This window comes from Palaemon carinicauda, chromosome 2, assembly GCF_036898095.1.
Source record: "Palaemon carinicauda isolate YSFRI2023 chromosome 2, ASM3689809v2, whole genome shotgun sequence".
Taxonomy (NCBI): domain Eukaryota; kingdom Metazoa; phylum Arthropoda; class Malacostraca; order Decapoda; family Palaemonidae; genus Palaemon; species Palaemon carinicauda.
In genome coordinates this window covers 111,565,941-111,593,159 of record NC_090726.1, presented here as the reverse complement: position 1 = coordinate 111,593,159, position 27,219 = coordinate 111,565,941, and the positions used below count along the sequence as shown (strand labels likewise).

The window sequence follows — 27,219 nt, the reverse complement described above, 5'->3', positions numbered from 1 at the left end:
CGGCGCTAATAAATGGATGAAAGACAGAACGCGTCTCCCTACTCCAATATGTGCGTATATATATATATATATATATATATATATATATATATATATATATATATATATATATATATTCTGTATACACATATGAAAATCCTTACATATGTACTTATACGTATGCATTCACATACGTTATCTCTCTCTCTCTCTCTCTCTCTCTCTCTCTCTCTCTCTCTCTATATATATATATATATATATATATATATATATATATATATATATATATATATATATATATATATATACATATATATATATATATATATATATATATATATATATATATACATATATATATATATACATATATATATATATACATATATATATATATATATATATATATATATATATATATATATATATACATATATATATATGTATATATATATATATATATATATATATATATATATATATATATATTATGGCTGGAGGTTTACATAAACTCCCGAGCGCTCCAAACATACCTGTTCATTTTTACATAAATCTGTTACACTTGAATAATACCCGAGCTTTGAGAATATACGCAACTCCTAGACGGCAATATATATGAACACTGAATATCCAACGGTCTCTTACTTTACACCCAAAGCAAAACTGGGTGATTATATGTGTTGAACAAGTACTTACGTTAACACACCACACTTGATTTACCATTCAGTAATTTTCACCAAAGTTTGAACAACATTATGCGTGATATACGTTAGGTAAATAGCCTACTTGTTCAAGTTTGAGACGATGCACACTATATGCACTTGAGAGGAGAGAGGGCTGGGGGACGTTGGTTTTTTTAATTGGATAGGCTGGTTCTCCTCTGATATATTGACTTAATTATTCTAGGACATGGTCTAGAACAGTGGTTCCCAACCTGGGGGAAATTTCCCCCTGGGGGGAAATTTGAACCTACCAGGGGGGAAATAATTACACTACCTACTAACTAAAAAAAGTATCAGGTGATAAAGCTACCCCTGATATTGATACACTGGTGCACAAGAAGCAGCCTCAACCTTCTCACTAATTCAATTTTGAAGTAGAAGAATAAACAAAAGTCCTTTTATTTTGCTACTAGCCGCTCTCCATATACTGATAAACAAATAGTTACAGAGTAAAATGGATAGAGAGCAGTTAGTAACAACTAACCTCATAGCTCTATGGCTTTGCGGTTAGTTGTTACTAACCGCTCTCTATCCATTTTACTCTGTAACTTTTTGTTTATCAGTATATTTGTATAATGGAAAAATAAATTAGTAAATCGTCTCAGTGTGTTTCAACTACTCTTTCCCTCATACACATGAAGGGGGAAATCTGGAGGGTTGCACTGGGTGCAGGGGGGAAATGACAGGAAAAAGGTTGGGAACCACTGGTCTAGAATCTTGAGAGGCAGGCTTATGGCACCAAAGTTGCCAACTAGTTTAGTAGCAGACGTGTTCCAATGTACATGGAAAGGCAACTCTCTCTCAACTATCTCCGCTCACTTACCTTACGACAATAAAAAAAGGGTAAATTTAATTCGAGAAATTTCATGCACATTCTAACCACGTGGAAACATAAACATGACGAAATCCCTCATGATTAACCTGGTATGGATCATAACGCATACCTAAACGAGATTGCATAATACTTCATAACAAAGTACATGAAATAAAAAGTTAATTCTTAAAAATAACGTAAATTTACATATACTGAATTGGATATAAAATACAATTAAATGAATGACATGTCTTATGTAATTTACATACATTACTTAAACCCACATGAGGGGAACTCCCCTTATGAGCTGGCAATACACCTCTAAAATACACAAATGAAATACATGAATAATAGGCTTACTCTTATACTAGAGCAGCTTCGTAAGAATATATATATATATATATATATATATATATATATATATATATATATATATATATATATATATATATATATATTTATATATATACATACATATATATACATATATATACATATATATGTATATATACATATGTATATACATATATATATATATATATATATATATATATATATATATATATATATATATATGTATATATATATGTCTGTATATGTATATATATATATATATATATATATATATACATAAACCAGCAAAATTTTGGACCTCATGAATCTACTATCTTTTCTTCTTTCCGCTCATTCGTTTGCAAGATCTAGGGACCCTTTCTGCTTTACTTTTATTCCATATTTCATGTTTTTCTCATTACATGTCCTGCCCATGTCAATTTCCTTTTCTTACATGGTGTTAGAATATCCTTTACTTTAGTTTGCTTTCGTATCTATGTTGCTCTTTTTCTGTCTTTTAGTGTTATTCCCATCATTATTATATCCATAGCTCTAAATTGTAACTAGCTTATGTTCTAAGGCTTTAGACTTATAAGTTAATAATGGTAGGAGCATCGGATTAAATACTTTTCTTTTGAAAGAAAGTTACATTTTAAGTTTCATAGCCTTTTTTTTTTTTTTCTGTTCATCAAAAGCTCTACATCACATGCTCATCCTTCTTCAAATTTCAGTCGCATGTCCTGGGGAAACACTGTTTGACCTAAGTACGTACTGTATTTTCATTAACAATATCTAGAGGTGCGTCCTTAACCCTCATTTGTTGTTTGTCTGCATTTTCATTGAACATTATCCTAGTTTTCATATTCAATTTCAGTCCTATACTTCTGCTTTCTCTATTCATATCTTCTATTATATTTTGCAATTCCTTCCATAATTCACTAAATGGAATTAAGTCATCGGCAAATCTTAAGATGTTAAGGTATTTCCCAATAATGTTAATTCCTACACTTTCTGAATCTAAATTCTTAGATTGCTGTTCTAGGAGTGCTGTGAATAATCTAGGAGAGATAGTGTCTCCTTGTCTAACTCCTTTTCTCAATTTGAATTTTATCACAAATTTTACTTAATTTTTCAAGATATATCAACAGTATATCTACATAAAAAGTTTTTCTTTCTTCCTCTTCATTATATGTTGTTGGTGCATACTTTTTATTAGTTTGATAACCAATCCTGTAATTCTATCACTGATACTATAAGATTCTTCTATGTTACATGCACGATTTTTATTAATAAGAAAACCCTCTTTTAACTCTATATGATTCCCTAGTTCTTCTAATTTCTCTCAATCCTATTTTATCCCAATTTATTTATTTCAGCTCTTCTTGTAACACATCAAGATCTTCTGTAGACAGGGTTCTGACATTGTACGTTGCGATGTTCAGTTTCAAATGGTGGCTCTCTCTCTCTCTCTCTCTCTCTCTCTCTCTCTCTCTCTCTCTCTCTCTCTCTCTATATATATATATATATATATATATATATATATATATGTTTGTGTATGTATGTATGTATGTATTTATGTATATATATATATATATATATATATATATATATATATATATATATATATATATATATATGTATATATATGCATATATATATATATATATATATATATATATATATATATATATATATATATTATGTGTATATATGCATATATATATACATATATATATATATATATATATATATATATATATATATATATATATTTGCTAATATAAAGGCCTTTCAAAAAATATTTTTTTATACCCATGCAGGGGTACAAGTCTATGGAGTACTTCTCTGTTTGTGAGGTTTTATTTTCATACCTTATCACCATAGTTTGTAATCGGAGACAAATAACATAATTATCAATTACAACATTAGTAATTGTCTTCTGTAAACTATATATTACAGGAAATCAAAATATAAAAGCCGTTAAATAATTAAGATAAAATTGGAACTAAAAAACAAATGATAGATAAAAAATCCAAAGTAAAAATATAGTAGGCTTAGAAAACTGATAGCCGAAACCTGTTCGACATTGTAATGAGTTTATAGCAAAGAATTAACATTGATAGCATTGTTTTGGTAAATTCTTCAAGTAGGTATCAGTATTTTATGATAGTCATCTGTACAAACTGCAATTGGTCACATAAAAAAAAAAAACTCGTCCAAAATAAAAAAAAAAAATAAAAAAAAAACTGCTGTCAGACGCCAGGAAATTGCATTTAACGGTTTTTGCTTGTAAAAATATTTCCATGGGGAGGCCCCCAGATCTCCCCTCCGCCAGTGATATTTCGCACTTTAGCGCCCCCCACCCCCCCCACCCCCACCCCTGAAAAAATGCCCCTACGCCCCTGTCAAAGAGGTTTTATTTTACATTATCCCTTCTGTCCCAAATCGATTTTAAACATCACAGTTCAATTAATCATGAGTAGTACACTAGTTTAAAACATTGAATATGAATCGCTCGGACTGTATTTCTGTTTTGTGCAAATGTTGCAATTTACCATGTGCTTTACGCCAAGAATCAAATATGTTTCATTGTTGTTATGTGCGGGTTCAAAATATAAGAAAAGAAAACAGAGTCCTTACAGTGTTAGCCTCTTCAAGGGTACTTATCTCGAAAATGCGCGCGTACCAGCATGGAAAATTGTCCTGTTTGTGAGCCATTTCCTCCAAAAAAGCTGGGACCATACCACGGTAATTCGCACTTTGCATTTTTCTTCCAGGACAAGTGTTGATTGGCGTAGTTTCTGTTCGGAAGATACGCTAAACTGGTTGTATAACCAGGAGCCTATTGGTGGTCCCGACATTATCGTGGAAATAGATGAAAAATCTTTTGTGCAACGCAAATACCATCATGGTAGACAATTGAGCCAGGTCTGACTAATCGGTGGGGTTGAGCGTGTAACAAAGAAAAAAACTATCATTCCACTTCATAAAGAAGGCCAAGATCGTAGTGCTGAAACTTTAATACCAGTTTTTTTTTTTTTTTTTTTTTTTTTTTTTTTTTTTTTTTTTTTTAATAAAGCCAAATACCCAATATAGCGTCGTTTTTCACTAATTTTGTACATGTAGTCAAAAAATTTTAATTTTGAGTGGTCTCTTATATTGTGTAGGCATACTTAAAGTCGTAGGGATAATTGAACATTCATTAAAGAAAAATACATTTCTTAAAAAAGAAAAGGATATAGTAAAAACATTTTTCTTTTGTAATTTTTAGATACTGTAATTAGAAAATTGTCCAGAAGAGGAGTTATATAAAAATAAAATCATGTTTTTAAGATTAGCTAATAAATTGCAAGTAACCTGTCTGACGTGGTGTATGTCAAAATTAAATCTAAAACCACCCAATACTTTTACCGCACGAACCTTAATGAAAAAGATAAATTGAGAATTTTACCATTATATCCCCTCTTAAATTTCACAGATATTTTTGCATTGATGAAATACTATATATACACTGTCATTTTTTGTTTTAAATTTTCATTGCATATCCCTATCCTAGTGCTTTGATCAGAAATTGAAAGTTTTATAATAAAACAGTTAGGCTACATATCTACCATAACGGAGATTCGCGAGCATAATTTTTACGTCCCATTTCCTTGATATAAAGAAAAGTTTTTCGTATAAAATTCTGGTTATGTCAGTTGTAGCAATAATCTACTTTCTTGGTCAGTCCATTAACATGAGATCACATCATCTTGAAAAACTTACTTGCATAATTTCGTAGTTATGAAGAAAATCTTTTTTCGGGGATGACGCGACAAACTTGAAAATTAATAACTTGTAGCTTGTTAAAGAACTCTCATTACACCATACTATATTAAAAATACCGTTATTTTATAATATTAAGATAATACAGTAGATATAGTAAACTTGAACAATTAAGATTTACAACATGGTCTGATGCTACTTCAAAGCGTTTTATCATCGACAGAACCAACGATATACTACTACTACTACTACTACTAGTAGTAGTAGTAGTAGTAGCATTAGCAGTAATAGTATCATCGTAGTTGTAATACTACTGCCATTACTAATGATAATAATAGGGAAAATTAAAAAAAAAAAAAACGAGAAAGAGAGGCTTGGTTAGAAATCTTGTTAACTAACGAAAAAATAATAATTTGGCTTATCAGTAAATTATGTGGTAAGGAATATATATATATATATATATATATATATATATATATATAATATGTATATAATACATATATACATATATATGTGTGTGTGTGTCTATGTATGTATGAATATATAACCCTATTTATATTAAGAGGTTATCATAAGGAAATTCACCTTGCATCTTTATTCCCGAGACAAGTGAAATCAAAATTTCAACAATTTGTCGCAGAATATTCAAAAGTATTAAAGTCATGTGTAATACTGAAAAAAATATCCTAAACACCCACGTGTCATATACTTGCTGATCATTTGTCATAGTTAAGATGGGTTGATTTCGATTCTGATCAGTACCTTCTTTCGACAGCAATAGGTGAAGCAGTCGAAATTACCCTATTTTTTTCTGATTGCCATATATATATATATATATATATATATATATATATATATATATATATATATATAGAGAGAGAGAGAGAGAGAGAGAGAGAGAGAGAGAGAGAGAGAGAGAGAGAGAGAGAGAGAGAGAGAGAGAGATTTCTGTGTTTGTGTGTGCATGTATGTCTACACTGACCTACCATCATCATCATCATCATCTCCTCCTACGCCTATTGACGCAAAGGGCCTCGGTTAGATTTCGCCAGTCGTCTCCATCTTGAGCTTTTAATTCAGTACTTCTTCATTCATCATCCCCTACTTCGAGCTTCATAGTCCTCAGCTTTGTAGGCTTGGGTCTTCCAACTCCTTTAGTACCTTAAAGAACCCAGCTGAACGTATATATATATATATATATATATATATATATATATATATATATATATATATATATATATATATATATATATATATATATATATATATATATATATATATATATATATATATATATATATATATATATATATATCACTAACACTCGTGATCTTAATCAATGTAAATATCAACCACAATGGCATTTGATACCGAATTCTACCTTGGGAATATATATATATATATATATATATATATATATATATATATATATATATATATATATATATATATATATCCACTAGAATTCATTTATAGTAATACTGGTTCAGAGATTCACTTATGGTAATAGCTTCTGGTTGGGCAGAGATTCACTTATGGTAATAGCTTCTGGCTGGGCAGAGATTCAAACTCGTGCTACTCAGCCGAACAATGCTTGCGAGGACTCTACCAACTCTTGATAGCTCAGTTGGTAGAGTCCTCGCAGGCATGATTTCGGCTGAGTAGCACGAGTTTGAATCTCTGCCCAGCCAGAAGCTATTACCATAAATGAATTTCAATGAATATATATTCTCAAGGTAGAATTGTGTATTAGATGCCATTGTGGTATATATATATATATATATATATATATATATATATATATATATATATATATATATATATATATATATAATATTCTATTTTGAAATACTAGAGATTTTCAGATTGAAAAGAAATTGAGATAAGTGAATTGAAATTGCTGTTGAAACATTCACAAATGACAGGAAAGTTTTGCTGATAATCCTGGATATTAAAAAGGTTTCTTTAATTACTAAATAAAAATGAATTGCTCTTTTAACAAGATATGTAAGACAGTTTATATTAGGAGGATTTAGGTTATAAGGCTTTCTATTATTGAAGTAAGTCCTCGTTCATTTATCCCCATTATTAGTATTATAAGGCATTTTGATCACCATATATGAGTTTTGTTTTAATATTTTTCATGATTTTTATTATGCCTTATTCATTAATGTGCCTATTCGTACATATGTATATGTATATATAATGAAATCCAGTTATTGATCAAATAATGATGTACTGTCCATTTATGAATATGAATTCTGCACATCCTTATGTCATTGTGTATGGTGTCCATAACACCATAAAGCCATGTCGATAAAACTGGTAAAAACATAACTGAAAATCTGAAAAGCATGAAGCATTGTATTTTCCCTAATGCAAGTTCTTGTTTGGTAGAAACTAACAATAGTAAAGAGGAAGTTCAAATGCAAATGTGAATTTGCATTATGTTCCTTCTGAATGGTACTGTTTATTACTTGCTTTGTACTACGCAGTGCATTTTTGCTAAATGTTCCTTACAGGGTTTTCATCCCTTGGGTGAAGTACCTTTCTTTTGGCTGCCCGCGTGTTCCCTCTCTCTCCTTATCACGTAGCCATCCAACTTCTTTTACCTGGTTATTTTCCAACTGCCCCCTTCTCCCCATCCGCTAAGCCAGTAATAAAGCCTTTTGATGAGTCCTGTGAAAGTCCAGAATTGTCCAGAAACAAATGAGATTCATTAAAATGTAGCTTGTCAAAACTGAGTGAGAGATGTTTACTAGATGTATTTAATTTCAATATGTATATACATAACATTTTTTTAATGTTTATGCAATTGTGTGAACATTTTTATGGCATGCTATCTTTTCTGCATTACAAAATAACATGTTCAGTAAAATTTGGATTTTCCTTTTCAGTCAAATGCACAATAGAGCAGGGACGGATCCAGGGGGTGGGATGAGGGAATGCACCTCCCACCACAGGCCAAAAAAAAAAAAAAAAAGTAATTGCAAAAAAGATTGTACAAAAGACCGATCTTCAGAAAGGTTACATCAGTCAGTGAAGATTTGACCCTCCCCCCTGCCCTCAAGCATATATATATATATATATATATATATATATATATATATATATATATATATATATATATATATATATATATATATATATATATATGCATATATATATATATATATATATATATATATATATATATATATATATATATATATATATATATATATATATATATAAAGCTTTGTTAGCTTTTAGAGTGGATGCTGAAGACGTGAAGTTGGAAGAGCATCTAAAAACAACCGGAAAAAATGCTACTTATATATATATATAAAAAAACATCCAAAATTAGCTGATGAAAATATGTGGGGAAACTGTCATAGAGAAAATAATCAGCGAAGTGAAGTGCAGCAAATATTTTTCTGTTATTGCTGATGAAACGACGGACTCCTTTCACCAAGAGCATATGAAGTACATATCACCAAAGAAGAATGCTTACAGTTTGGAGCTGCTCATGACTTATCTGGTGCTGGTATTGCTAAGCAAATTTTAAATACCCTGCAAGACAACCAATTAGACCTTAGCTACAGGGGTGGTCAAGGCCATGATGGGGCCTCAACAATGTCAATTTGAATGGTGTTCAAGCTCATTTTCGGAAACCAGCACCTACACCTGTTTATGTACATTGTAGCAGCCACAGTCAAAATTTAGTTGTAGACTCTTGTTGCTCTGTTTCTGAAATTAGAAACATGTTTGGAATAGTAAAGGAAACAATCAATTTCATTAATGATTCAATAAAGAGAATGGAAATTTTGGAGCACCATCTTACCGAAGCAGCTATCACTTCGCTGGAACTTAAAACCTTTTGTGAAACTCGATTTATTGAGCGACATGAAGCATTGGTATTATTTCAAAATAATCATGCTATCATTGTGAGCTCTCTTGAAGAGATTTTGCAGCTCCCAGGTCGTAAAACTGTAGTAGGTTGGTCAGGGCACCAGACACCCGTTGAGATACTACCGCTAGAGTATTATGGAGTCCTTTGACTGGCCAGACAGTAATACATTGGGTCCTTCTCTCTGGTTACGGTCCATATTCTCTTTGCTTACACACACATTCTCTGTCCTCGTACACCTAACAACACTGAGATTACCAAACAATTCTTCTTCACCCAATGGGTTACTGCACGGTAATTGTTCAGTGGCCACTTTCCTCTTGGTAAGAGTAGAAGGGACTCTTTAGCTATGGTAAGCAGCTCTTCTAGGAGAAGGACACTCCAAAATTAAACCATTGTTCTTTAGTCTTGGGCAGTGCCATAGCCTTTATACCATGGTCTTCCACTGTCTTGGGTTAGAGTTCTCTTGCTTGAGGGTACACTCTATCTTATTTCTCTTCCTCTTGTTTTGTTAAAGTTTTGATAGTTTATATAGGAGATATTTATTTTAATGTTACTGTTCTTAAGATATTTTATTTTGCCTTTTTTTCCTTTCCTCACTGGGCTATTTTCCTTGTTGGAGCCCCTGGGCTTATAGCATTTTGCTTTTCCAACTAAGGTTGTAGCTTAGCAATTATTAGTTAATTAACTAATAATTAAAGCTAGGTCTCTTCTTTATGCCGTCACTGACTCAATAATTGTCTCCCTGTGCTGTGCAAAAAATGTCATGTGCCTTACCTTACCTCTCTCACGGGGTCTACAAACTGCCAACAAAGATTTAGTTAATACCCTTAAGGGTGTTACTCATATAAAACACCTTGAAATCATGGCGCTCAGGAGTAGATGAATGGCATGATGAGTGCTATGGACCGTATTTGATTGCAGAAGGTTTGGCAAGGTCTGTAAATGCTGAAATAAGACTCCCTCGCATTGCATCAAGGTAAGGACATCGCAGTAATGTACCAGCAGAAAATACTGATGAATACTTTAAGAGATCTGTCTGGTTTCTATTCTTAGATTCTATGATCGAATCTTAGAAACATGGTTTACTGACCACAGTCTTCTAGTACAAAATAATTGCAATTATACCATCAGAAATTAAGGATAGTAATTGGGAGGATATTCAGGATTCTGCAAAATTTTATGCTGATTTACTTGCAATTTCTGATGAAGAAGTTAGAAATGAATATTTTGACTGGAAAGAATTTTGCTCTGGTCTTCCTAAATCAGACATCCCAAGTTCACCTTTAGAGGAACTTGACATTATTCCAGGACGATTTAGCTGTATCAAGAATCTCTTGTTGATATTATGTACAGTTCCAGTTACAACTTGCTGAAAGGTCCTTTAGTGCTATGGAAATTTTAAAGAATTAAGAAACAGAATGACTGATGAAAGACAAACTGGACGAGCACTTCTGTATATTCACCCTGACGTTGATATATACATTGATCAAATAATTAACAAATCTTCTCATGGCAAAACAAAAGAAAAATAGATTTTGCCTTATAAAGATATTGAAAGATTAATTCAGTTAAGTTCTATGTAATTAATTTATATCTGTTTTTATTACAAAATATTTTGAATTGATTCAACTGAAGTACAAAGCAGTACAAAATTAGATAAGAAATATTTCATTAAAAAACTTATGTAGCAAAACCATAATTAAGTAGATCTATCTGCTGGGCACAGGCTCTTATGAAAGGGTTAATAGTCCATTTCCTTATTCTCACAATATTCCATGAAATGATGTAGAGGTGCATTTCAAAATATGCATATGTCTGAGGAAAAATTTAGAAAATATTATTTCTTTTATAATATTGATTCTAATATTTTTCTGTAGTTCTCAATAAAACGACGAAGCCTCAAAGTTACATTGATGGTACACTAGGTACTATTGAGAAATCAACTTTTTTTTATTATCATTTCGTAGCTATATCACTGAGTTTTATTGCGGCAAGGATTGCCTATAGTATGATGTTATGTAACTTAATCTCTGGCATTTACTCATTGGATAGCAAGATCCCCCACTCCACAAAAAAATTCTGGATCCGTCCCTGCAATAGAGATATTTCCTATCGGTATGATATACTTTGGAAATTCCACATGAATTAATGATACAGTTAACAATGACTTGTAGATGCACGTCTGCTTATTAGCAGATCAGGTTCTTTTGTATACTGCCATTTTACTTACTCCATTGCCGTTTTTACATTTCTGTATAAATTGTCTGTTAGGCTGGTAGTCTTCATATCTCATTTTTGTTGGTTTGATCTTTACGTCGATTAATGGTTTTTTAGGGATTTTCTCTTTTGTGTGTGTGTGTGTGTTCTACCATTATTTTAATAATTTTGCTTTCTCTCTATTAACGAATTTTACAATCCCAGATTTTATGGAAAAATTCCTTGAATGTCAAATCTATTGTTATTACTTCTAACTATGGTCGTAAACATCCCGCTGAAATGACAGGGTTATGTTGGTTAAAAAAAAATACAAATTCCAAGATATAGCTCTCAAAATCTGCGGTTCTGAGTTTGTACATTATTATCTTCAATGATTTCCTTTAAGTATATTGTCTGTTCTTTGTATTTCCTTATTTTATCATTAAACTATATACTTTAGATGCTTAAAGGTGCATTCCATTTATGTAAAAATAAAAATAACATCGAGAATGGTGCCGAAACAACTCAAGGTTTCATGACCACAGGATATCTCTGACCTCTTGAAGAATTCTATTTTCCGTATCTTAGTATATTTTCCTAAAATGATAAGTACTTTCACAAGTAGCAGTGCCTTAGCTTACTTTTTGTCTTGCAATTTTCTATACTGACCATAAAGTGTAGTTTGTTACTTTGCTATCGAGGAAATTGCAATGTTTTCCCTTTTCTTGGTTGAATACTCTGGGTTACTTTATATATCTACAGTATAGTCACCAGTCCTTAGCAATGTTAGATATGAAGTATCTTTTTTTAATACTCCTTCTACTGTACTGACATAAAAGTACAGTAGTCTTGTCATACTTACAAAATGTTATTTGATGACCTTTCAATCCTTAACATCTGACCAGACCTTTATTTCCGCTACCTTTGCGTCCATATCCTACCTATTACAAGTGTTGTTCACTGAAGATGGCAGTTTGGCCAACCTCTGCACTTCAGTTTTCATTGTATAACATTTGTGTCTTCTAAGATCGTAGCATACGGAGCATCATAACACAAAATTGTTAGCCGAGGAATGGCAATTTAGGTTCCTTATTTCACAAACACACACATAAAATGAATTATACAAGTAATGATTTCACCCCACATATTGTCACCTGTCCTGACTTGTGAAAGAAAACCTAGTTTCTTTGGAATATTTTTCTCTGTCTTTATTGCAGATTATAAAGAAAATATTTATGAAGATGTTCTTTGGTAAAACGAAATATTAAATTCATTCATACAGCAAATTAAACTAGCATTAATTGGTATTGCAGAGTCAAGATAACTTGGCCAGGATGTTTCTGTTGAGGTGTTCTGGGACAGACAAAAAGCAAATAACCTGTCAAATTTACAACTATTACCAGAGACAGAAATAGACAAATTGGTCGAGAAGCCAATGTTAGAACAGGAAGACATGATTGTGTCTGGAGCCAAAGAAATTTTAACATATCTGAACAACAGAAAACCAATCAACAAGTTGGGCCATTAAAAGATAAAGTACATGCACTGAAGAAGACGTCTCAGACATTCTCTGTGCTCTCATCTGTTACCTAAGGAAATGAGCGCGTTAAGAAACTGAAATAACAGAAAAAAAAATTTGCAAAATTTAAAAAGATAACTTTAACCTAAAAGTCCCCAGGTCTGGACGGATTCCAACTGGAAAAGATTAGAAAAAAAACTGCTCCCTGCTTTTATGATGTCTATTAAGCATTCTTGAATCAAAGAAAATTGCCAAATATCGCACAAATTTCTAAGATGAATTCGACCTAGCTACGAAAAATACCTTTGAATATACTTCGGCCTAACTTGGGAAGATACTAGAATGAGATATTAAGAATCTATCAATCAAATTCTTGATAGCCAATTGATATTTCATAATGGTTAAATAGGAGTTATGCCTTGCCAAGTTTAATATATACGACGGAAACAAAATTTATTTATACGCTCTCTGGACATCTAGAAAGTGTTTGATAAGGTACCAGATCAAAAGTTGTTGGCTTTCATGCTTGGTTTTCATTATTTACATAAACAAGCTAAACGTAAGACTGACTTGCAAAAGAAGCAAGTTTAGCACCAGTGCTGATAATGGAGCAGTATTGAAATAGTTGCAAGAAACCTTGAGAAATTAGATGAGTAATCAGTAAAATGGCAGATGTCATTTAATATGCATATATACCAGTGTACGCAGCCCGTCAAAAATGATGACTAAATATGTACAGTAGATAGATAAGGACACACACGCACCCCCTTTCCCCAGGGTATGACTTCTCCCTCTCACCGCTATTCGTGGGACGCGGGAGAGGTGGGTGTGACCAGAATATATATATATATATATATATATATATATATATATATATATATATATATATATATGTTCTTTATTATATAGGAGAGATGTGTGTGTGTATGTGTGTGTGTGATTTGACCTTAATCATTTCAGTACCTACCTTCCCATATACCTGTTGAAGTGCAAATAGTATCACTCTGGGTCAGTTCAGGAATAAGATAAATAATGCGATTGACTCCCTTTTGATTATTCTTTAAGGTGTGACCTCAAAAGGACTAGTAAGCCTTTAAAGCACCTCTACTTGTAAATCACTTCTACTTGTAACTCTCTCTCTCTCTCTCTCTCTCTCTCTCTCTCTCTCTCTCTCTCTCTCTCTCTCTCACACACACACACACACAGAAACTTTTACTTTTCTATCACTGTCTCCTTTAACCCATTCATTGACAATTCACTTGCAGATACAATATCACCCAGCTATTTACCATCCTTGTGCCTTTAGCAATTCATTCCATACAGTTCCCAAGATTTTAGATAAACAAAATTCATATGAGTCAAATGCAGTATCGCTTGGTTTCCTTCGTCTTTTGTTGGCAGCTTTACTGCATTATCCTGCATCCAAAACACTATAGTTTATCACTTATCGTTAACGTAAGGATTTGCAGTTAAGATGCTATTTTACTTATTTGAGGATTTTTTTAGACTATATGGGATCTATAAATGAAATTCTAGTTTTAGTTTTGTTAATGAGAAGATGAATCTTTCTTTTAAGATTTCACTAATCAAGTTAAAGCAATGGAATTGTGCCATGCAGGCGATCTTTCTTTTTAGTAGGGAGTGATCGGTAATACCCATTTTTCTCATATAAAAGGAAGGATTAATTTATCAAAGACCTACAACGAACTTGAATTTCCTCCAGCTCTGTCCTTTAGTCACTTCTCTCAGCCCGTGATATCGATATTGCTTGATATGCTTTCGAATAGTAACTGAATGCTGGTTACCACTTCTGTCATGCAAAATATGGAATTCCTCGAAACGCCTTTTTGTAACTGTTCAGTATAAGTTTTTGAGGCAGATGTAGTAATTCTTGAAAGAAGGCTCATATGTTTCTACAGTTTTTGTGGTGTGAAGCCCAACAACGGAATGCTCTTAGGGTGCCTATCAAGACACAGTGGAACGAGCGGTAGATCATTCTCCAGGAAGTGTTTAGCTTAAAAGTGAATTTATTGAATGGCAACACCTGGTTTCAGAATAATTTATTCAAGATTATGAATGAAAAAAAGCTTCTTTTTCATAAAGTAACGAGATTTGGTCTATTTATTGTCATTAGATAAAGCATAGTCAAACAGTCTCCAATGATACATTCTTATTTTTTACTTGAATGTATTTTTTCTTTGATAAAATAAAGCGTTTTAACCTATCAAAATTGATTACTAAACGATCAAGTATAAGAAGGATTTTGAATAGCAATTTCAAACATTGATATAATGCTTCAGGATTTGATATAGACTTTCTGAACGAAATTAATACTTGGAAGATTCCGTTCCAATTTTACTGTACGAGTCAATTATCTTGCCTAACTTCTTGTTGAGCCAACATCGCGCTGCTTGCAATCCATCACAGCCTTTTTAGATTCCTTTAATTTTCCGATATTTTGTAGTTTATGTAAATTTTGATTCTCCTGTTGTGGAGACGAGCTTAGAATGTTCAATTCTCGAAAAAGACAAGAATCTGATAACGCTCTCCAACTCTGTCTTGTATAACTGAATAGAAAGCAGAATCCATTTTTTATATTCCTCCTTTTTTTTCTCTGTAAATACTTTAATTTCAAATTTTGTAGGTCTCATTTCTTTCAAATATATGTTTTTCATAATTTTCTTTACATATTTCCAGGGTCTCTTCACAAACATCGTATGATATGGACTTGCATTTTCTTCACAGCCTTCATATCATTTTACGGAACATAAGACAAATGAACAACTCGGGGCATACTCGGTGACCAGTTTTAACCAGCAAAGACGTTGTGTTAATTCACAGATTTTATATTTAATAACGTTGATATTGAAGGATTTTTTTTTTTTTTTTTTTTTTTTTTTTTTTTTTTTTTTTTTTTTTTTTTTTTTTTTTTTTTTGCCTGAGAAATGTCCAGTCTCTAATTTGAATATGACTTCCAAATAAAAGTAGAGTAATTTGGAGATTGATTGTCACTTTCATTGTTAAAGCACTTACAAGATCAAAAATAAAACTTTCCTGTAGCATCAAATATTTCTTATGAAAATCTGATATAATATTATGATAAGTTTTTGTGTACTTCATTTCTCTTCCAAAGGAAAATGCCCAACTTGCGGATGAGGATGAGTCGCCGTGGTAAAGAGCTCTGGTGGAAAGAGTCTCCTCAATCAACTCTGGATGTGGAGGAACTTGTTACGGATAACATTGAAGCGTCTGTCGAGTCCCTTCTTCAGCGTCCTTATAATCTCGAAGAAGGACCCTTGTGGTTTGCACGATTTGTAACACTCCCAAAAAGTGGCAATAGCAAAGATGATAAAGATTTTACACACAAGTATGTTTGTATATTTGGTTTCCACCACAACGCTAGTGATGGCACATCTAATATGAAGTTTTGTAAAGTTTTTCTCAAGGTCCTAAATGATCTTGCAATGGGTAAAGAAATTGACATGAAAGAAGAAGGAACATTTGCTGTGCCGTTACAAGATGCACTTGGTGATCAAATACATACTTTGTGGTTTTTCATGAATGTGTTCTTTAAACGTTTGTTTACAGCGATATTAACTTTTGGTATTTCAGTGAGAAACTTTACAAGTCTGTTCAAAATGCCTGCTGCCATTCCAGCAGCCACTCATATACTCCAGCATGAGTTTGATGAAGTCACTACAAAGAAGCTAATCAGTCGATGTAAAATGGAAGGAGTGACTTTGAATTCAGCCTTCACTGCTGCAGCAAACCTCTCAATGTATGAGATGATGATTAGCCGCAATGAAGACTTAGACGAAACCTCTCTTTGTTCACAGCAAGCCATTAATATGAGGCGTTACTGGCCACAAGAGCTGCAACCAAATACCCTGGGATGCCATATTTCCTTGATAGATATCAGTTTCCCTACAAAAAGAAGTGATTTGCATTCCTTTTGGGAATATGCAAGGGATATAAACAAGAGACTTCAGGATATGTTAGTTGAAGAACAGAGACCTTTGAAATTACAGCCTATGAGTGAGCGCCTGATTATTCTCATAAGGCACAATTCATGGTTGGCATGGTTAGGATTGCCTTCTGCTAATGATAATCATTACACTGTGACAAATATGGGAAATTTGCACACAACCTTTCCTGGTGTGGGCGAGGCCGTTGAAGCAACTAAAGTACTGCGCTCAGTCTCCTGCCATTTTATGCCTACTCTGTGTCAGCATACACTTCAGACTTTCCGGGGTCGCTTCTGTTATTCCCTTGATTATTACACACAAAAGCTTTCAAAAGAAACTGCCACTACATATGCCCAAGGTATTATGGACTGGCTCAGGAAATCTATTCATTCTCCTAACTAATACTGGTGTATATTCATATCCCCTTGCATAGTAGGCTACTATGTAACACTTTCTTTGGGCATGCTTAAAATATATGGATCCCAAATGGTTTCCCACTACCGGCACTGCTGGTAACACAGAGTGCCCCTACCTCTTGCTCTATGAAGCAGATTATGTACAAATCTTTATTATGCATTATATGTATGTAACAGTATTATAGTATCACTTTGTAAACCTTAGTCTATATTGAATTCAGTTATTTATTAATTGAATTTATTGTCTTTACATATAAATTATGAAATAATTGCAACTTTTTACTAAGTTGCCACTTTTTTATTTTATATCTATAAGCCCTTACAGTATAAAATGTAAATAAAGTAGTATTTTGTAAACTTCAGTTTTCTTACAATCACATTAGTTGAAAACACTAAAGGTATTAAAATGGTTACTGCTTTTTATGACAGCCAAGAAAGATATAATTACGATATGTTAAAAAGCTCTCCAAAATGCAATAACGAGAGTTATCCGTATTATTTAAGTTATCCGTATTATTTGATTATTTTGTTATGATTTTCATGGTATATAAGATATGATAATCTTCTTAATAACCTACTTCAAACAGTCAAGATATTCCCTGGTAGAGTTCCCTTAAGTATTTTGTATTTATAAAAGCTCATACCACAAGAGTATGTTTATTTTAAATTTAATTTTCTCTGTACCTTTTTTGTAGCTTTATAGGAACTATGTTTTTTTTTTTTTCAACATCTTAATTTCTAGTCTCTAAGCAGTTTGCTGCTGATGATATATTTCCTGGCCCCCTTGTGGTAAACCCACAGCCCTCGAATGGACAATATTTAGAAAATACAATAAAACGTTGCAGTAGAAGAGATATTTAACCATGAAACATTTGCTGGCAGTATAGATTATATTTTCCTTTAGTAGCTAACTTATTTGTAGGTGTTCACACACTTTTTGAAGTGTAAAATGATGTTTTTTTTGCAGTGGGTCCTCTTGCCATTTAATTTGCATCAATAAAAGGATATATATTTCTTGTCATAGGACACGTAATAGAGAAGAAGTGATTCTTTTTTGATTGTGCAGGGATGGTTAACAAAATTGTTGGTTAGCTAGCACCTTTGGCATGTAGTGCTATGATAGTGTAAGGTGTGGCCTTTGCAAATGAGATTCTTATCAAAATATGGTCAGATGAAAGTTCACCACAGACATCAATTTCAGAGAAGACCAAACAAGAAATGACAGAATGCTCTGTTGTTGAGAACAACACAAGAAACGATGGTATTCTCTGCCTGTAAACCTATATGATAAAAGTAATGAGCATCTATATTTCAATAGTTGGTGGAAAGTATCGGCCAATTCTTAAATGAAAAAGAGTTAATTTCAGATAAGCAGTGTTAAATATGCATTGCTATTAGTAAATTATTCTTCCTTCGATGACTTCTTATTGAAATTTGTAGATGATTATATAGGTAGGTTAGATTTTTAAATGAGCTTATGTTACTACGAGTGAAGAAATATACTTTCAGGAGAGGTCATTTCAAATCTTATCTCAAATTTTCTATTAAATGTATCAAGTCTCCCATCTCTTACGTATTTTGCTTCGATTGATTCAATATCGGACTCCCCATATTGTGACTCAGCACTTTGTTGCACGGTCCTAGGAATAACTTCAGAGCATCTACAGTTCTACACTGTGGCTGGACCTTTATTAACTCTGCCTGATTTTTGTTTTTACCTCCTTGCTGGTATAAATCGTTTTATAGATGAAAACCTATGGCAACTCAAGATATGCATTTGTTAATTTGCCTCCTCACCCGTTAATTTAGAGTAGCCGACGTGGTCGATTGAGGTGGAAAATTGATCCCAAGCTCTGTTTCTAAAGCTGGATCAGATATGGACGGACTTACAAACCTTTAGGCAGTAATAGCCTTACATATATTTAGGAATAAGTTATGAGAAACCCTGCAAGAAAGATTTTCATCCGTTCTGCAATAATAATCCACGTTTAATTAATGTATGAAATACCTCAAACGATGATGACTAAGGGCAGAGACGGACATATGGTCAGTCGATAAAGCCACTTCATACAGTGCAAGAAAGCTAAATGAGTTTACTAAAAAATGGAAAATCTAGACAAGACCTAGCCTTAATTAATTTCGTTTCCATTTTTGGCAATATAACTTTAATAAGATATGCGATATTAGAAACAATTAAGTAGATAGCAGCACTTAAACTTGAAGACAATATATTTATTGTACATGTATCCAACAAAAGAAATATCTTTTAGACTTTGAAAAAGACCAATGGTTATTTGAAAATGCTACCACCACAAAAAAAAAATAAAGTTAAGATAACAGATCACTTCACAATGAATAGTGTGCAGGATACTGTTACATTATCCAACAATGAAGATAAGCTGATAGAGAAAAAGGTCAAGTTAAAATCTCTATGAAAAGAGATTTAATAAAGCAGAACATCCTCAGAAGGGGAATTAATAGATATTGAGATGGCTAAGATTATATAAGTCAGTGGAGATATTCTTCCCCTGAAAATAAATATTCAAGAGAGTTGATACCTTATGCACCTAAACCTTGTCAGTACAGAAATAGTATAGATAGGTGCACACGCAATTTTGTATCAACTGTGATCAAGATAACCAAACCTGAGTAAAATGTGTGTTCCTCATTTACAACATAGAATAATAAAATATTACATCATAGTACCGGTATGTTCATAAGAAGCAAAATCTAAACTGAAAGTAATGTTTCAAAGGCTAGAACAGCTTTAATTAAAAGTATATGTCCCAAAGGGACTAATGATTGCTACCAAAATTTGATAATACCCCTTTACCTGATCAAATTTTGAGAATATTCTTTCCCCCTTCTAGTTGGTTAATTATGGCTGCAATGTTAGGTACAGGTTACCAGTCTGGTACTGTTTGAACGTTAAGTCGCAAGTAATCCCCGTATGGTTGCCTTGTGCCATCTCCTTTATACACCATGTAGAAGGGAGATGCTCACAGATTGGAGGTTTTCTAGCAGATTTCTGCCTGTTCCATATCCTGGAATAACTGATTTGCAGGGCCTAGTTTGTCTGGAGCCGGCTGTCTGAAACTGGTGGCCCCTCTGTGCTGATAGGCACATGAGATCATGCTGAAGGTTATTCTTTAATACTTTGGAAAATTCCTGAAAAAGGCGACAGATTCCTGGTCTCGGTGCAGACCTTGTGGCAGCCCTTGGAGTGATGGGGGCTCAGAGTAATGCTAAGGTGATTCCTGTAGTACTGAATGACCAACTATATGGTTTGCCGGTGAACGCTACTTCCATGTTTCTGGTTCCATATATCTTTAGCAAGTAGCCATTTATGGTACACATAGAGAGTGTTGGGAGCTGGATTCAATCGTTCATTTGGGGTGGCTGAAAGAATGACAGCAAAAGACAGACTCGTTTTGCTGTATGAGGCAATCATTCTGGCCGTCGTTGATTGTTAATAGATTGGGCCACTTCTGCAGCCCTGCTGCATTTTTTGTGACAGCATGCACCTTTGCTCACACTTTAGAGCCTCACTCCTGAATCTCCAGTGAAATAAAATAAGGCCTTTTGTCATGTCAGGCTGTTTTCTCTTGACAAAACACTTGTTCCTTGAGTGGTGTACGGGAGTGGCAGGAGAATCTGGCTTGCCTTTTGTCCCTTCATCACTTGAAGGTTGTGTGTGGGTAGTTGAGTGGGTTCGGCAGACAGGTGAACCTCATCTTTAATTTGCAGAAAATCATTGAGGAGCATCGCAAATGCATTGGAAATTACCTATAATGTTTTCATGGTAACTTTGTCAGGAGGGCTTCGAGCATTAAGTACAACATCATCTCTTGTTGGGTGTCAGTGGCAGGTATTGTTACTAGTCATCAGATTTGCTTGTATATGTGTGAGGACCATTGATCTCCTATTGCCATTCTTACGTTGTCCAGAAATTTTCTGGCTCTGAAGACTAAGGGTATGACCTTAGCTGGGCCTTCAGAGTTTTGTATGTGACGGTAGTGTCTGGGTCAGCTAACCACTTCGCTATTTGTTCAAAGACATCGTGAGGTAGGAATTCGAGTACGATGTCAGCTTTTTGTGAGGTAGGAATTCGAGTACGATGTCAGCTTTTTGTGACGACAATCTGATCTTTGACCTGAATATAGTTTTGTCTGTAAAGAACCAGGACTCTGGGTTGTATAATGTGAAAGGAGGCAGGCGGACAGATTTAGTAGCAGTGATTTCGTCGGGAGAGTTGGCCGTGTCAGGCATCTTCAGTCACTGCAGTTTCACCAATTAACTGGTCAGAGTTTGTACAGAAAGGCTGGCTGTTATGACTAGTTTATTTACAAAGAGATCTGATATAAAGTTACCCTTAAGACCAGAAAGGTAGAAGGAAATTATCTGAAAGGTTACATGTTTACAATCCGAGACGTCAAATCACCATTGATATATTTTACTGTGTAGCTCATGATGTCCAAGTGTATATTCGTAATTTCTTGGATAAATGTTTTAAATTGGGTACACTTTTACTTTTTTCAGTATTCCAGGAGGTGGCAGTTCCTGTAATAATAGGAAAAAAAATTAAAGTAATAATATTTAATTAATCATATAGCTCTAATAGTGAAAGGAGGAGAGGGAGTATCTATTTATTCTTTTTTAAAGCAACATTAATTTAGGTTTTCCTTTTAGATAGGCTAAGTGACTTTATTCAATTTAAATGCGAGTAAGAAATTAGCCTAATAATTTCAAAGACTGGCAATAGGGGATAAAAGTTAAAAGTCACCGTTTAACTGTAGAAGTAAGGGACAGTCCATTACGTTGCTACCCAATGCCCTTAAAGCTGAACTTTTGCTTAGCCATAAGGTAGTAGGTTGGCCAGGGTACCACCCACCCATTGAGATACTACTGCTAGAGTGTTATTGGTCCTTTTGGCGGGCCATACAGTAGTAAATTGGATCCATCTCTCTGGTTATGGCTCAATTTTCCTTTGCTTACTCATACACAGAATAGTCTAGCAGTGTTTCTCAACCTTTTTTTACCAATGGCACACTTAGGATCTTATAATAATATCACGGCACACTTGGAAAATTTAAGAGAAAAAATTAAGAGAATATATACTTGTAAATATTAGATGGAACTACAGACTTAAGAAATAAAACACTTTTAAATATGAACTTACTTTATTTCAGTGTTTTTCTTAGAGTAAATTGTGAAGATGATTAGTGTGAAAACTTGTGCCTGGTGTTTTTTGGCGACTTCCTCAATATTTGGTCGAATGTGTGATAAGCAGACCCTCATTTCTTCTTCAGTTGAGCGTAGTCTCTCTCGCTTCTTAGTTTTGATGTTATTTAGAGTTGAAAAGCCAAGTTCACATAAATAAGATGTAGAAAATTGCAACAAAAGTGATAAACCTTTTTTAGATAATGTGGGATATTCCTCTTGAACAGATATCCAAAATGAGTCAATAGGTACAGTAGAATGTTTTATTTTTAGATCTCTGTCACTAGAAATGGTGGCCAGTTCCTCTTCTTCACACAACTGTAATCCAATATTAGAGGGAATATTCATGAAAGGATTTCGAATCCAATCATACTTCTCTGTGCTCAGTGATGGAAAATAGTGGTCGATGTTTTCATCAAGCGCTGTCAGATGAGAAACAACAATAGGGATCATTTCTTTAATGCAAGTGGTACGCATTGAAGGAAACACATCAAAATTACCTGAGCTTGCTCTATTTTTCCAAATAATAATTTTCTTTTTTAGAGCAACTAACTTATCTGTTGAGATCAGAATATTTTCATTTCTCCCTTGCATGCTACTGTTTGTGTTGTTTAATTGACTGAATATTTCTGTTAGGTATTCCAGTTTAGACATCCAAAGTTCACAACGAAGATGCTCACAGAATTTTCCCTGCTTTTCTTGGTCGAAAAATACGATTAATTCCTTGTGTAATTCATGAACACGAGTTAATACCTTACCTTTCGATAGCCATCGAACTTCGGTATGCATTAGTAATCTAACATGCTGGGAGTCCATTCCTTTGCATAGTTGTTCAAAGGCCTACTTTTAATATAATTTACTATTTCAACTAGCTGGTGTAACACCAGTTTTAAATCTTCTTGTGATATTTTTGAAATAAGAACTTCTCTGTGTAAAAAGCAATGAGTACGAATAAGATCTGGGTTTTCTTTTTCTGCAAGAGATACAAATCCTTTAATACAGCCTGTCATACATGGGGCTCCATCAGTGCAAATGCCTACGCAAGATTTCCATGTTAAATTCATTTCTCTAAGGTAGTCAGTTATCACATCAAAAATATCTTGACCTCTAGTAGTAGTTGACATTCCTTTGCAACACAAAAACTGATTGATTATTTCACTGCCATCAATAAAACGTACAAATGCAGGCAAGTGACTAGTGTTGCTTATATCCGTGGACTCATCAACAGTTAATGCAAAAGTAGAATCCTGAAGTTTTTTCTGAACCTTTTTTTCAATATTTTCAGATAAATCTAAAATTCTTCTGTGTATTGTATCATTTGATAAGGGGATTTTGCTAATTTCTTTTTCAGCTTTCTCACCAAACATGGATTTAACAATCTTTTTGCAAGCGGGCAGTATAACTGACTCAGCAAGTGTTTGAGATTTAGATTTTAATGCTATTATTTCTGCGACTTCAATTGAAGCAAGCTGAGCCCTTTCTGATGCGGTCATTGTTTTCTCAAATACATTGCGCTGCTTCGACTGCTGATCTAAAAGCCTTTGAAAATATACAATATTTTTATCCTGCAGAGATGAATGTTTAGAAGTGAGATGTCTCTTTAACTTACTTGGTACCATGGATTCATTTGACATTTTATCGCCGCAAACTACACATAATGGATTTGGTTAAGCAGCATCTCCAGACCAAAAAAATCCGAACTTCAAGTACCTCTCATTATACTGTCTATTTAAATAATGGCAAATTTTTGCCTTTTTTACATTGGAGTTTGTTGGGTTCAATGATTGTTCACTATCAGACTCACGGCTGCCACTAGCCTCCTTTCTTATAAGAAATTTATCCATTGTGAAGGAATGCACTAAAATCAATAAACATGGTACTCTTGTCCTGCAAATACACTGGTCAATGGGAATTATCATAAAACCCCAACAGACTGAATGAAACAAAAAGGCTAGTAATGTGATTGGTGAAGTGCACTACCATGACCACTCAAGTACTGTCTCAACCGACACTGACAACAAGACACCGAGAGTATGCAATGAGAGCGAGACTCAGACACGTATGATACGCGTAGGCAAGGTGACCAGAGCTCTGCTTTTGAGCGGAACAAATCAGTTAACTGATTGTACATATGCCTTACTTTTTTAATCTTACTAATACGTTCTGCTTTCTTATAAGTGTGCCCCAATATTTACTGAATTGTATGTGTGCGTGTCTGAGAGAGAGAGAGAGAGAGAGAGAGAGAGAGAGAGAGAGAGAGAGAGATGTTATGTAATGGTTGATAGACCATCCATCCTCACATGTACATTCATCCAACGTTATTTATATGTGAAGCTTTTAATAGTACAGGAGTCTCAAATGATGTGCATTTCTTTTACAGAAATATACCTACCGAAGACTGAACAAAAGGCATGCACATGATTTTAAGTAAAATTTAAATAACTATTGGCAAAGATATGTAAATTGTATTCATAATTATATCAAAAGATATGTGTGCATGTGTGTGTGTGTGTTCATAATTCCATATATATATATATATATATATATATATATATATATATATATATATATATATATATATATATATATATATATATTGTGTATGTATGTATGTATGTATTTATGTATGTGCTTTATGCATACACACACACATGTACGGTATATACAAGAGGGAAGTGTCCTTCTTTTAGCTCACAAATCTGGTTACATTACGATGATTACGTATATGATACATATATCAATTATCAAACTTGGAAGTGATTAAACTCCTAACATCGATTGCAGATGATAGCAACAACGGGCAGCCTGAAGATCAAAATTCAATAACAACATAGCAATATACTCATTACAAGTAGACACAGTGCTACATTAAAATGCAACTATTTTGGTTGAAACAAAAGGAACTATACTAAAAACGGTTTGAAAGCATGAGGCAATACCACGTCATACATCCCAGACAGAACGACGCCCATCACAATACCGAATGCCATCTCCACTTATAATATTAAACTTTTATTAATTGTAGAATTATTATAAATATTATGACGAACTCAAATGGCTGAAAGTTACTTATGTAAACTGCAAAGTAGGCTATATTTTAAATAATTGTCAGTATCAATAAGCGTTACTTTTCATTCATGTGAAACCAAAATCTATACCCATTTTTCGTATTTTCTGGTGTGCCATGACTATATTTCGTGGCACACTTCAAATAATCTCGTGGCACACCAGTGTGCCGTGGCACACTGGTTGAGAATCGTCTCTAGCCTATTCTTTCCACACTTTCCTTTGTCCTCATACACCTGACAATACTGAGATTACCAAACAGACTAAAGTCTAAACTATTCAAGAGAAATTACAAAGAATAACATAAAAGTCTTCCATCTTGCCATTCAACCTTTTTTAAACTTTTACTTCATATTACAACAGCAGGATTTTCCCCAGTGGTACATCAGTGCTTGAATTAATGAAAGCCCTATGAATCTTAGCTGACCTCGAATTTATTAGCTTTATTATTCAGTACCTTTACAATAAACAAGTTTTCACCACATGAGATTCTTTTCTATATTTCAATGGATTCTGAATATTGGCCTTGCTTTGTAATTACTGTAAATTACCCATTTGCTAAGTGGGTTAAATGTTTGATGATTTCTTGACATTAAGCTGAGGGGATACAATAGAGAATCTGTCTTCAGATATTTAAGAATCTATATTTTCAGTATTTCCTTTATATTCATGGGCAAATGATCGAGAACCTCACTTCACTATAGAAATATATTGAATAATGTTTTTCCTACCGATTCCCTAGGCTTAATGGCTTTTGATTTCCGCTCCTAACCAGACTATGAGCAAATGATTAAAGGTATTAACAGAAGTCTGGCGATTGCTTGGACGTAGTATTTAAGAGTTGGTCTTCCAATTGCGATGTCTGCTCATGCCTTAATGTTGTTACTAATTAACACGGAGTAGGTTGTCTTTGACGTGCCATACTTTTGTAAAATGCATGTAATCTCGAGATGATTCAAATAGCATTTTAAGTGATGTATCCAGTCAGACTAATTTCAGTTAATGATGAGCCTGTTGTTCCATAAAAAAAAAAAAATGTCAGTACAATTATCAGGTGTATTTATTCTAGGTTGATGAACTACTGTATCAAAGACAAAGTATGGATCAATGGTGATGGTAGATATACTCATTTCAAAATGAAATGATCAGATTTGCCTTGGTGTAGCTATATTCTGCAAAAAAAAACTATCACTCGGAGAGTTTACGTACCAGATGCAAATACACTTAACCCTCAATTTAATATATTAATAGAGAGGAGTGTCTGTTCAGATATTGCAAAAGTTCTGGATTTGCAACAGTCTAAGGATATTAACCAATCCCTGGACATTTACC

At 33.4% G+C, this 27,219-nt stretch overlaps 3 protein-coding genes across 3 annotated transcripts in view; 1 reads left to right on the top strand and 2 right to left on the bottom strand.

Annotated features, from left to right (window-relative positions):
- LOC137626440 (uncharacterized) overlaps positions 1–17,950 on the top strand; it is a 126,102-nt gene extending 108,152 nt beyond the window's left edge. The window contains exon 3 of the mRNA XM_068357432.1: positions 16,354–17,950. Within this exon, the coding sequence (XP_068213533.1) occupies positions 16,354–17,587 (1,234 nt within the window). The 3' untranslated portion in view covers positions 17,588–17,950. The remainder of the gene's footprint in view (positions 1–16,353) is intronic.
- A 4,826-nt stretch (positions 17,951–22,776) lies between these two features.
- Positions 22,777–23,610, bottom strand: LOC137619240 (protein FAM200A-like). The gene has a single exon (XM_068349414.1). It carries the CDS (start codon positions 23,608–23,610, stop codon positions 22,777–22,779), a length of 834 nt encoding a protein of 277 aa, XP_068205515.1.
- Positions 23,610–24,455, bottom strand: LOC137619229 (zinc finger BED domain-containing protein 5-like). The gene has a single exon (XM_068349405.1). The coding sequence runs from the start codon at positions 24,453–24,455 to the stop codon at positions 23,610–23,612; it is 846 nt and encodes a 281-aa protein (XP_068205506.1).
- Between the last annotated feature and the right edge of the window lie 2,764 nt (positions 24,456–27,219).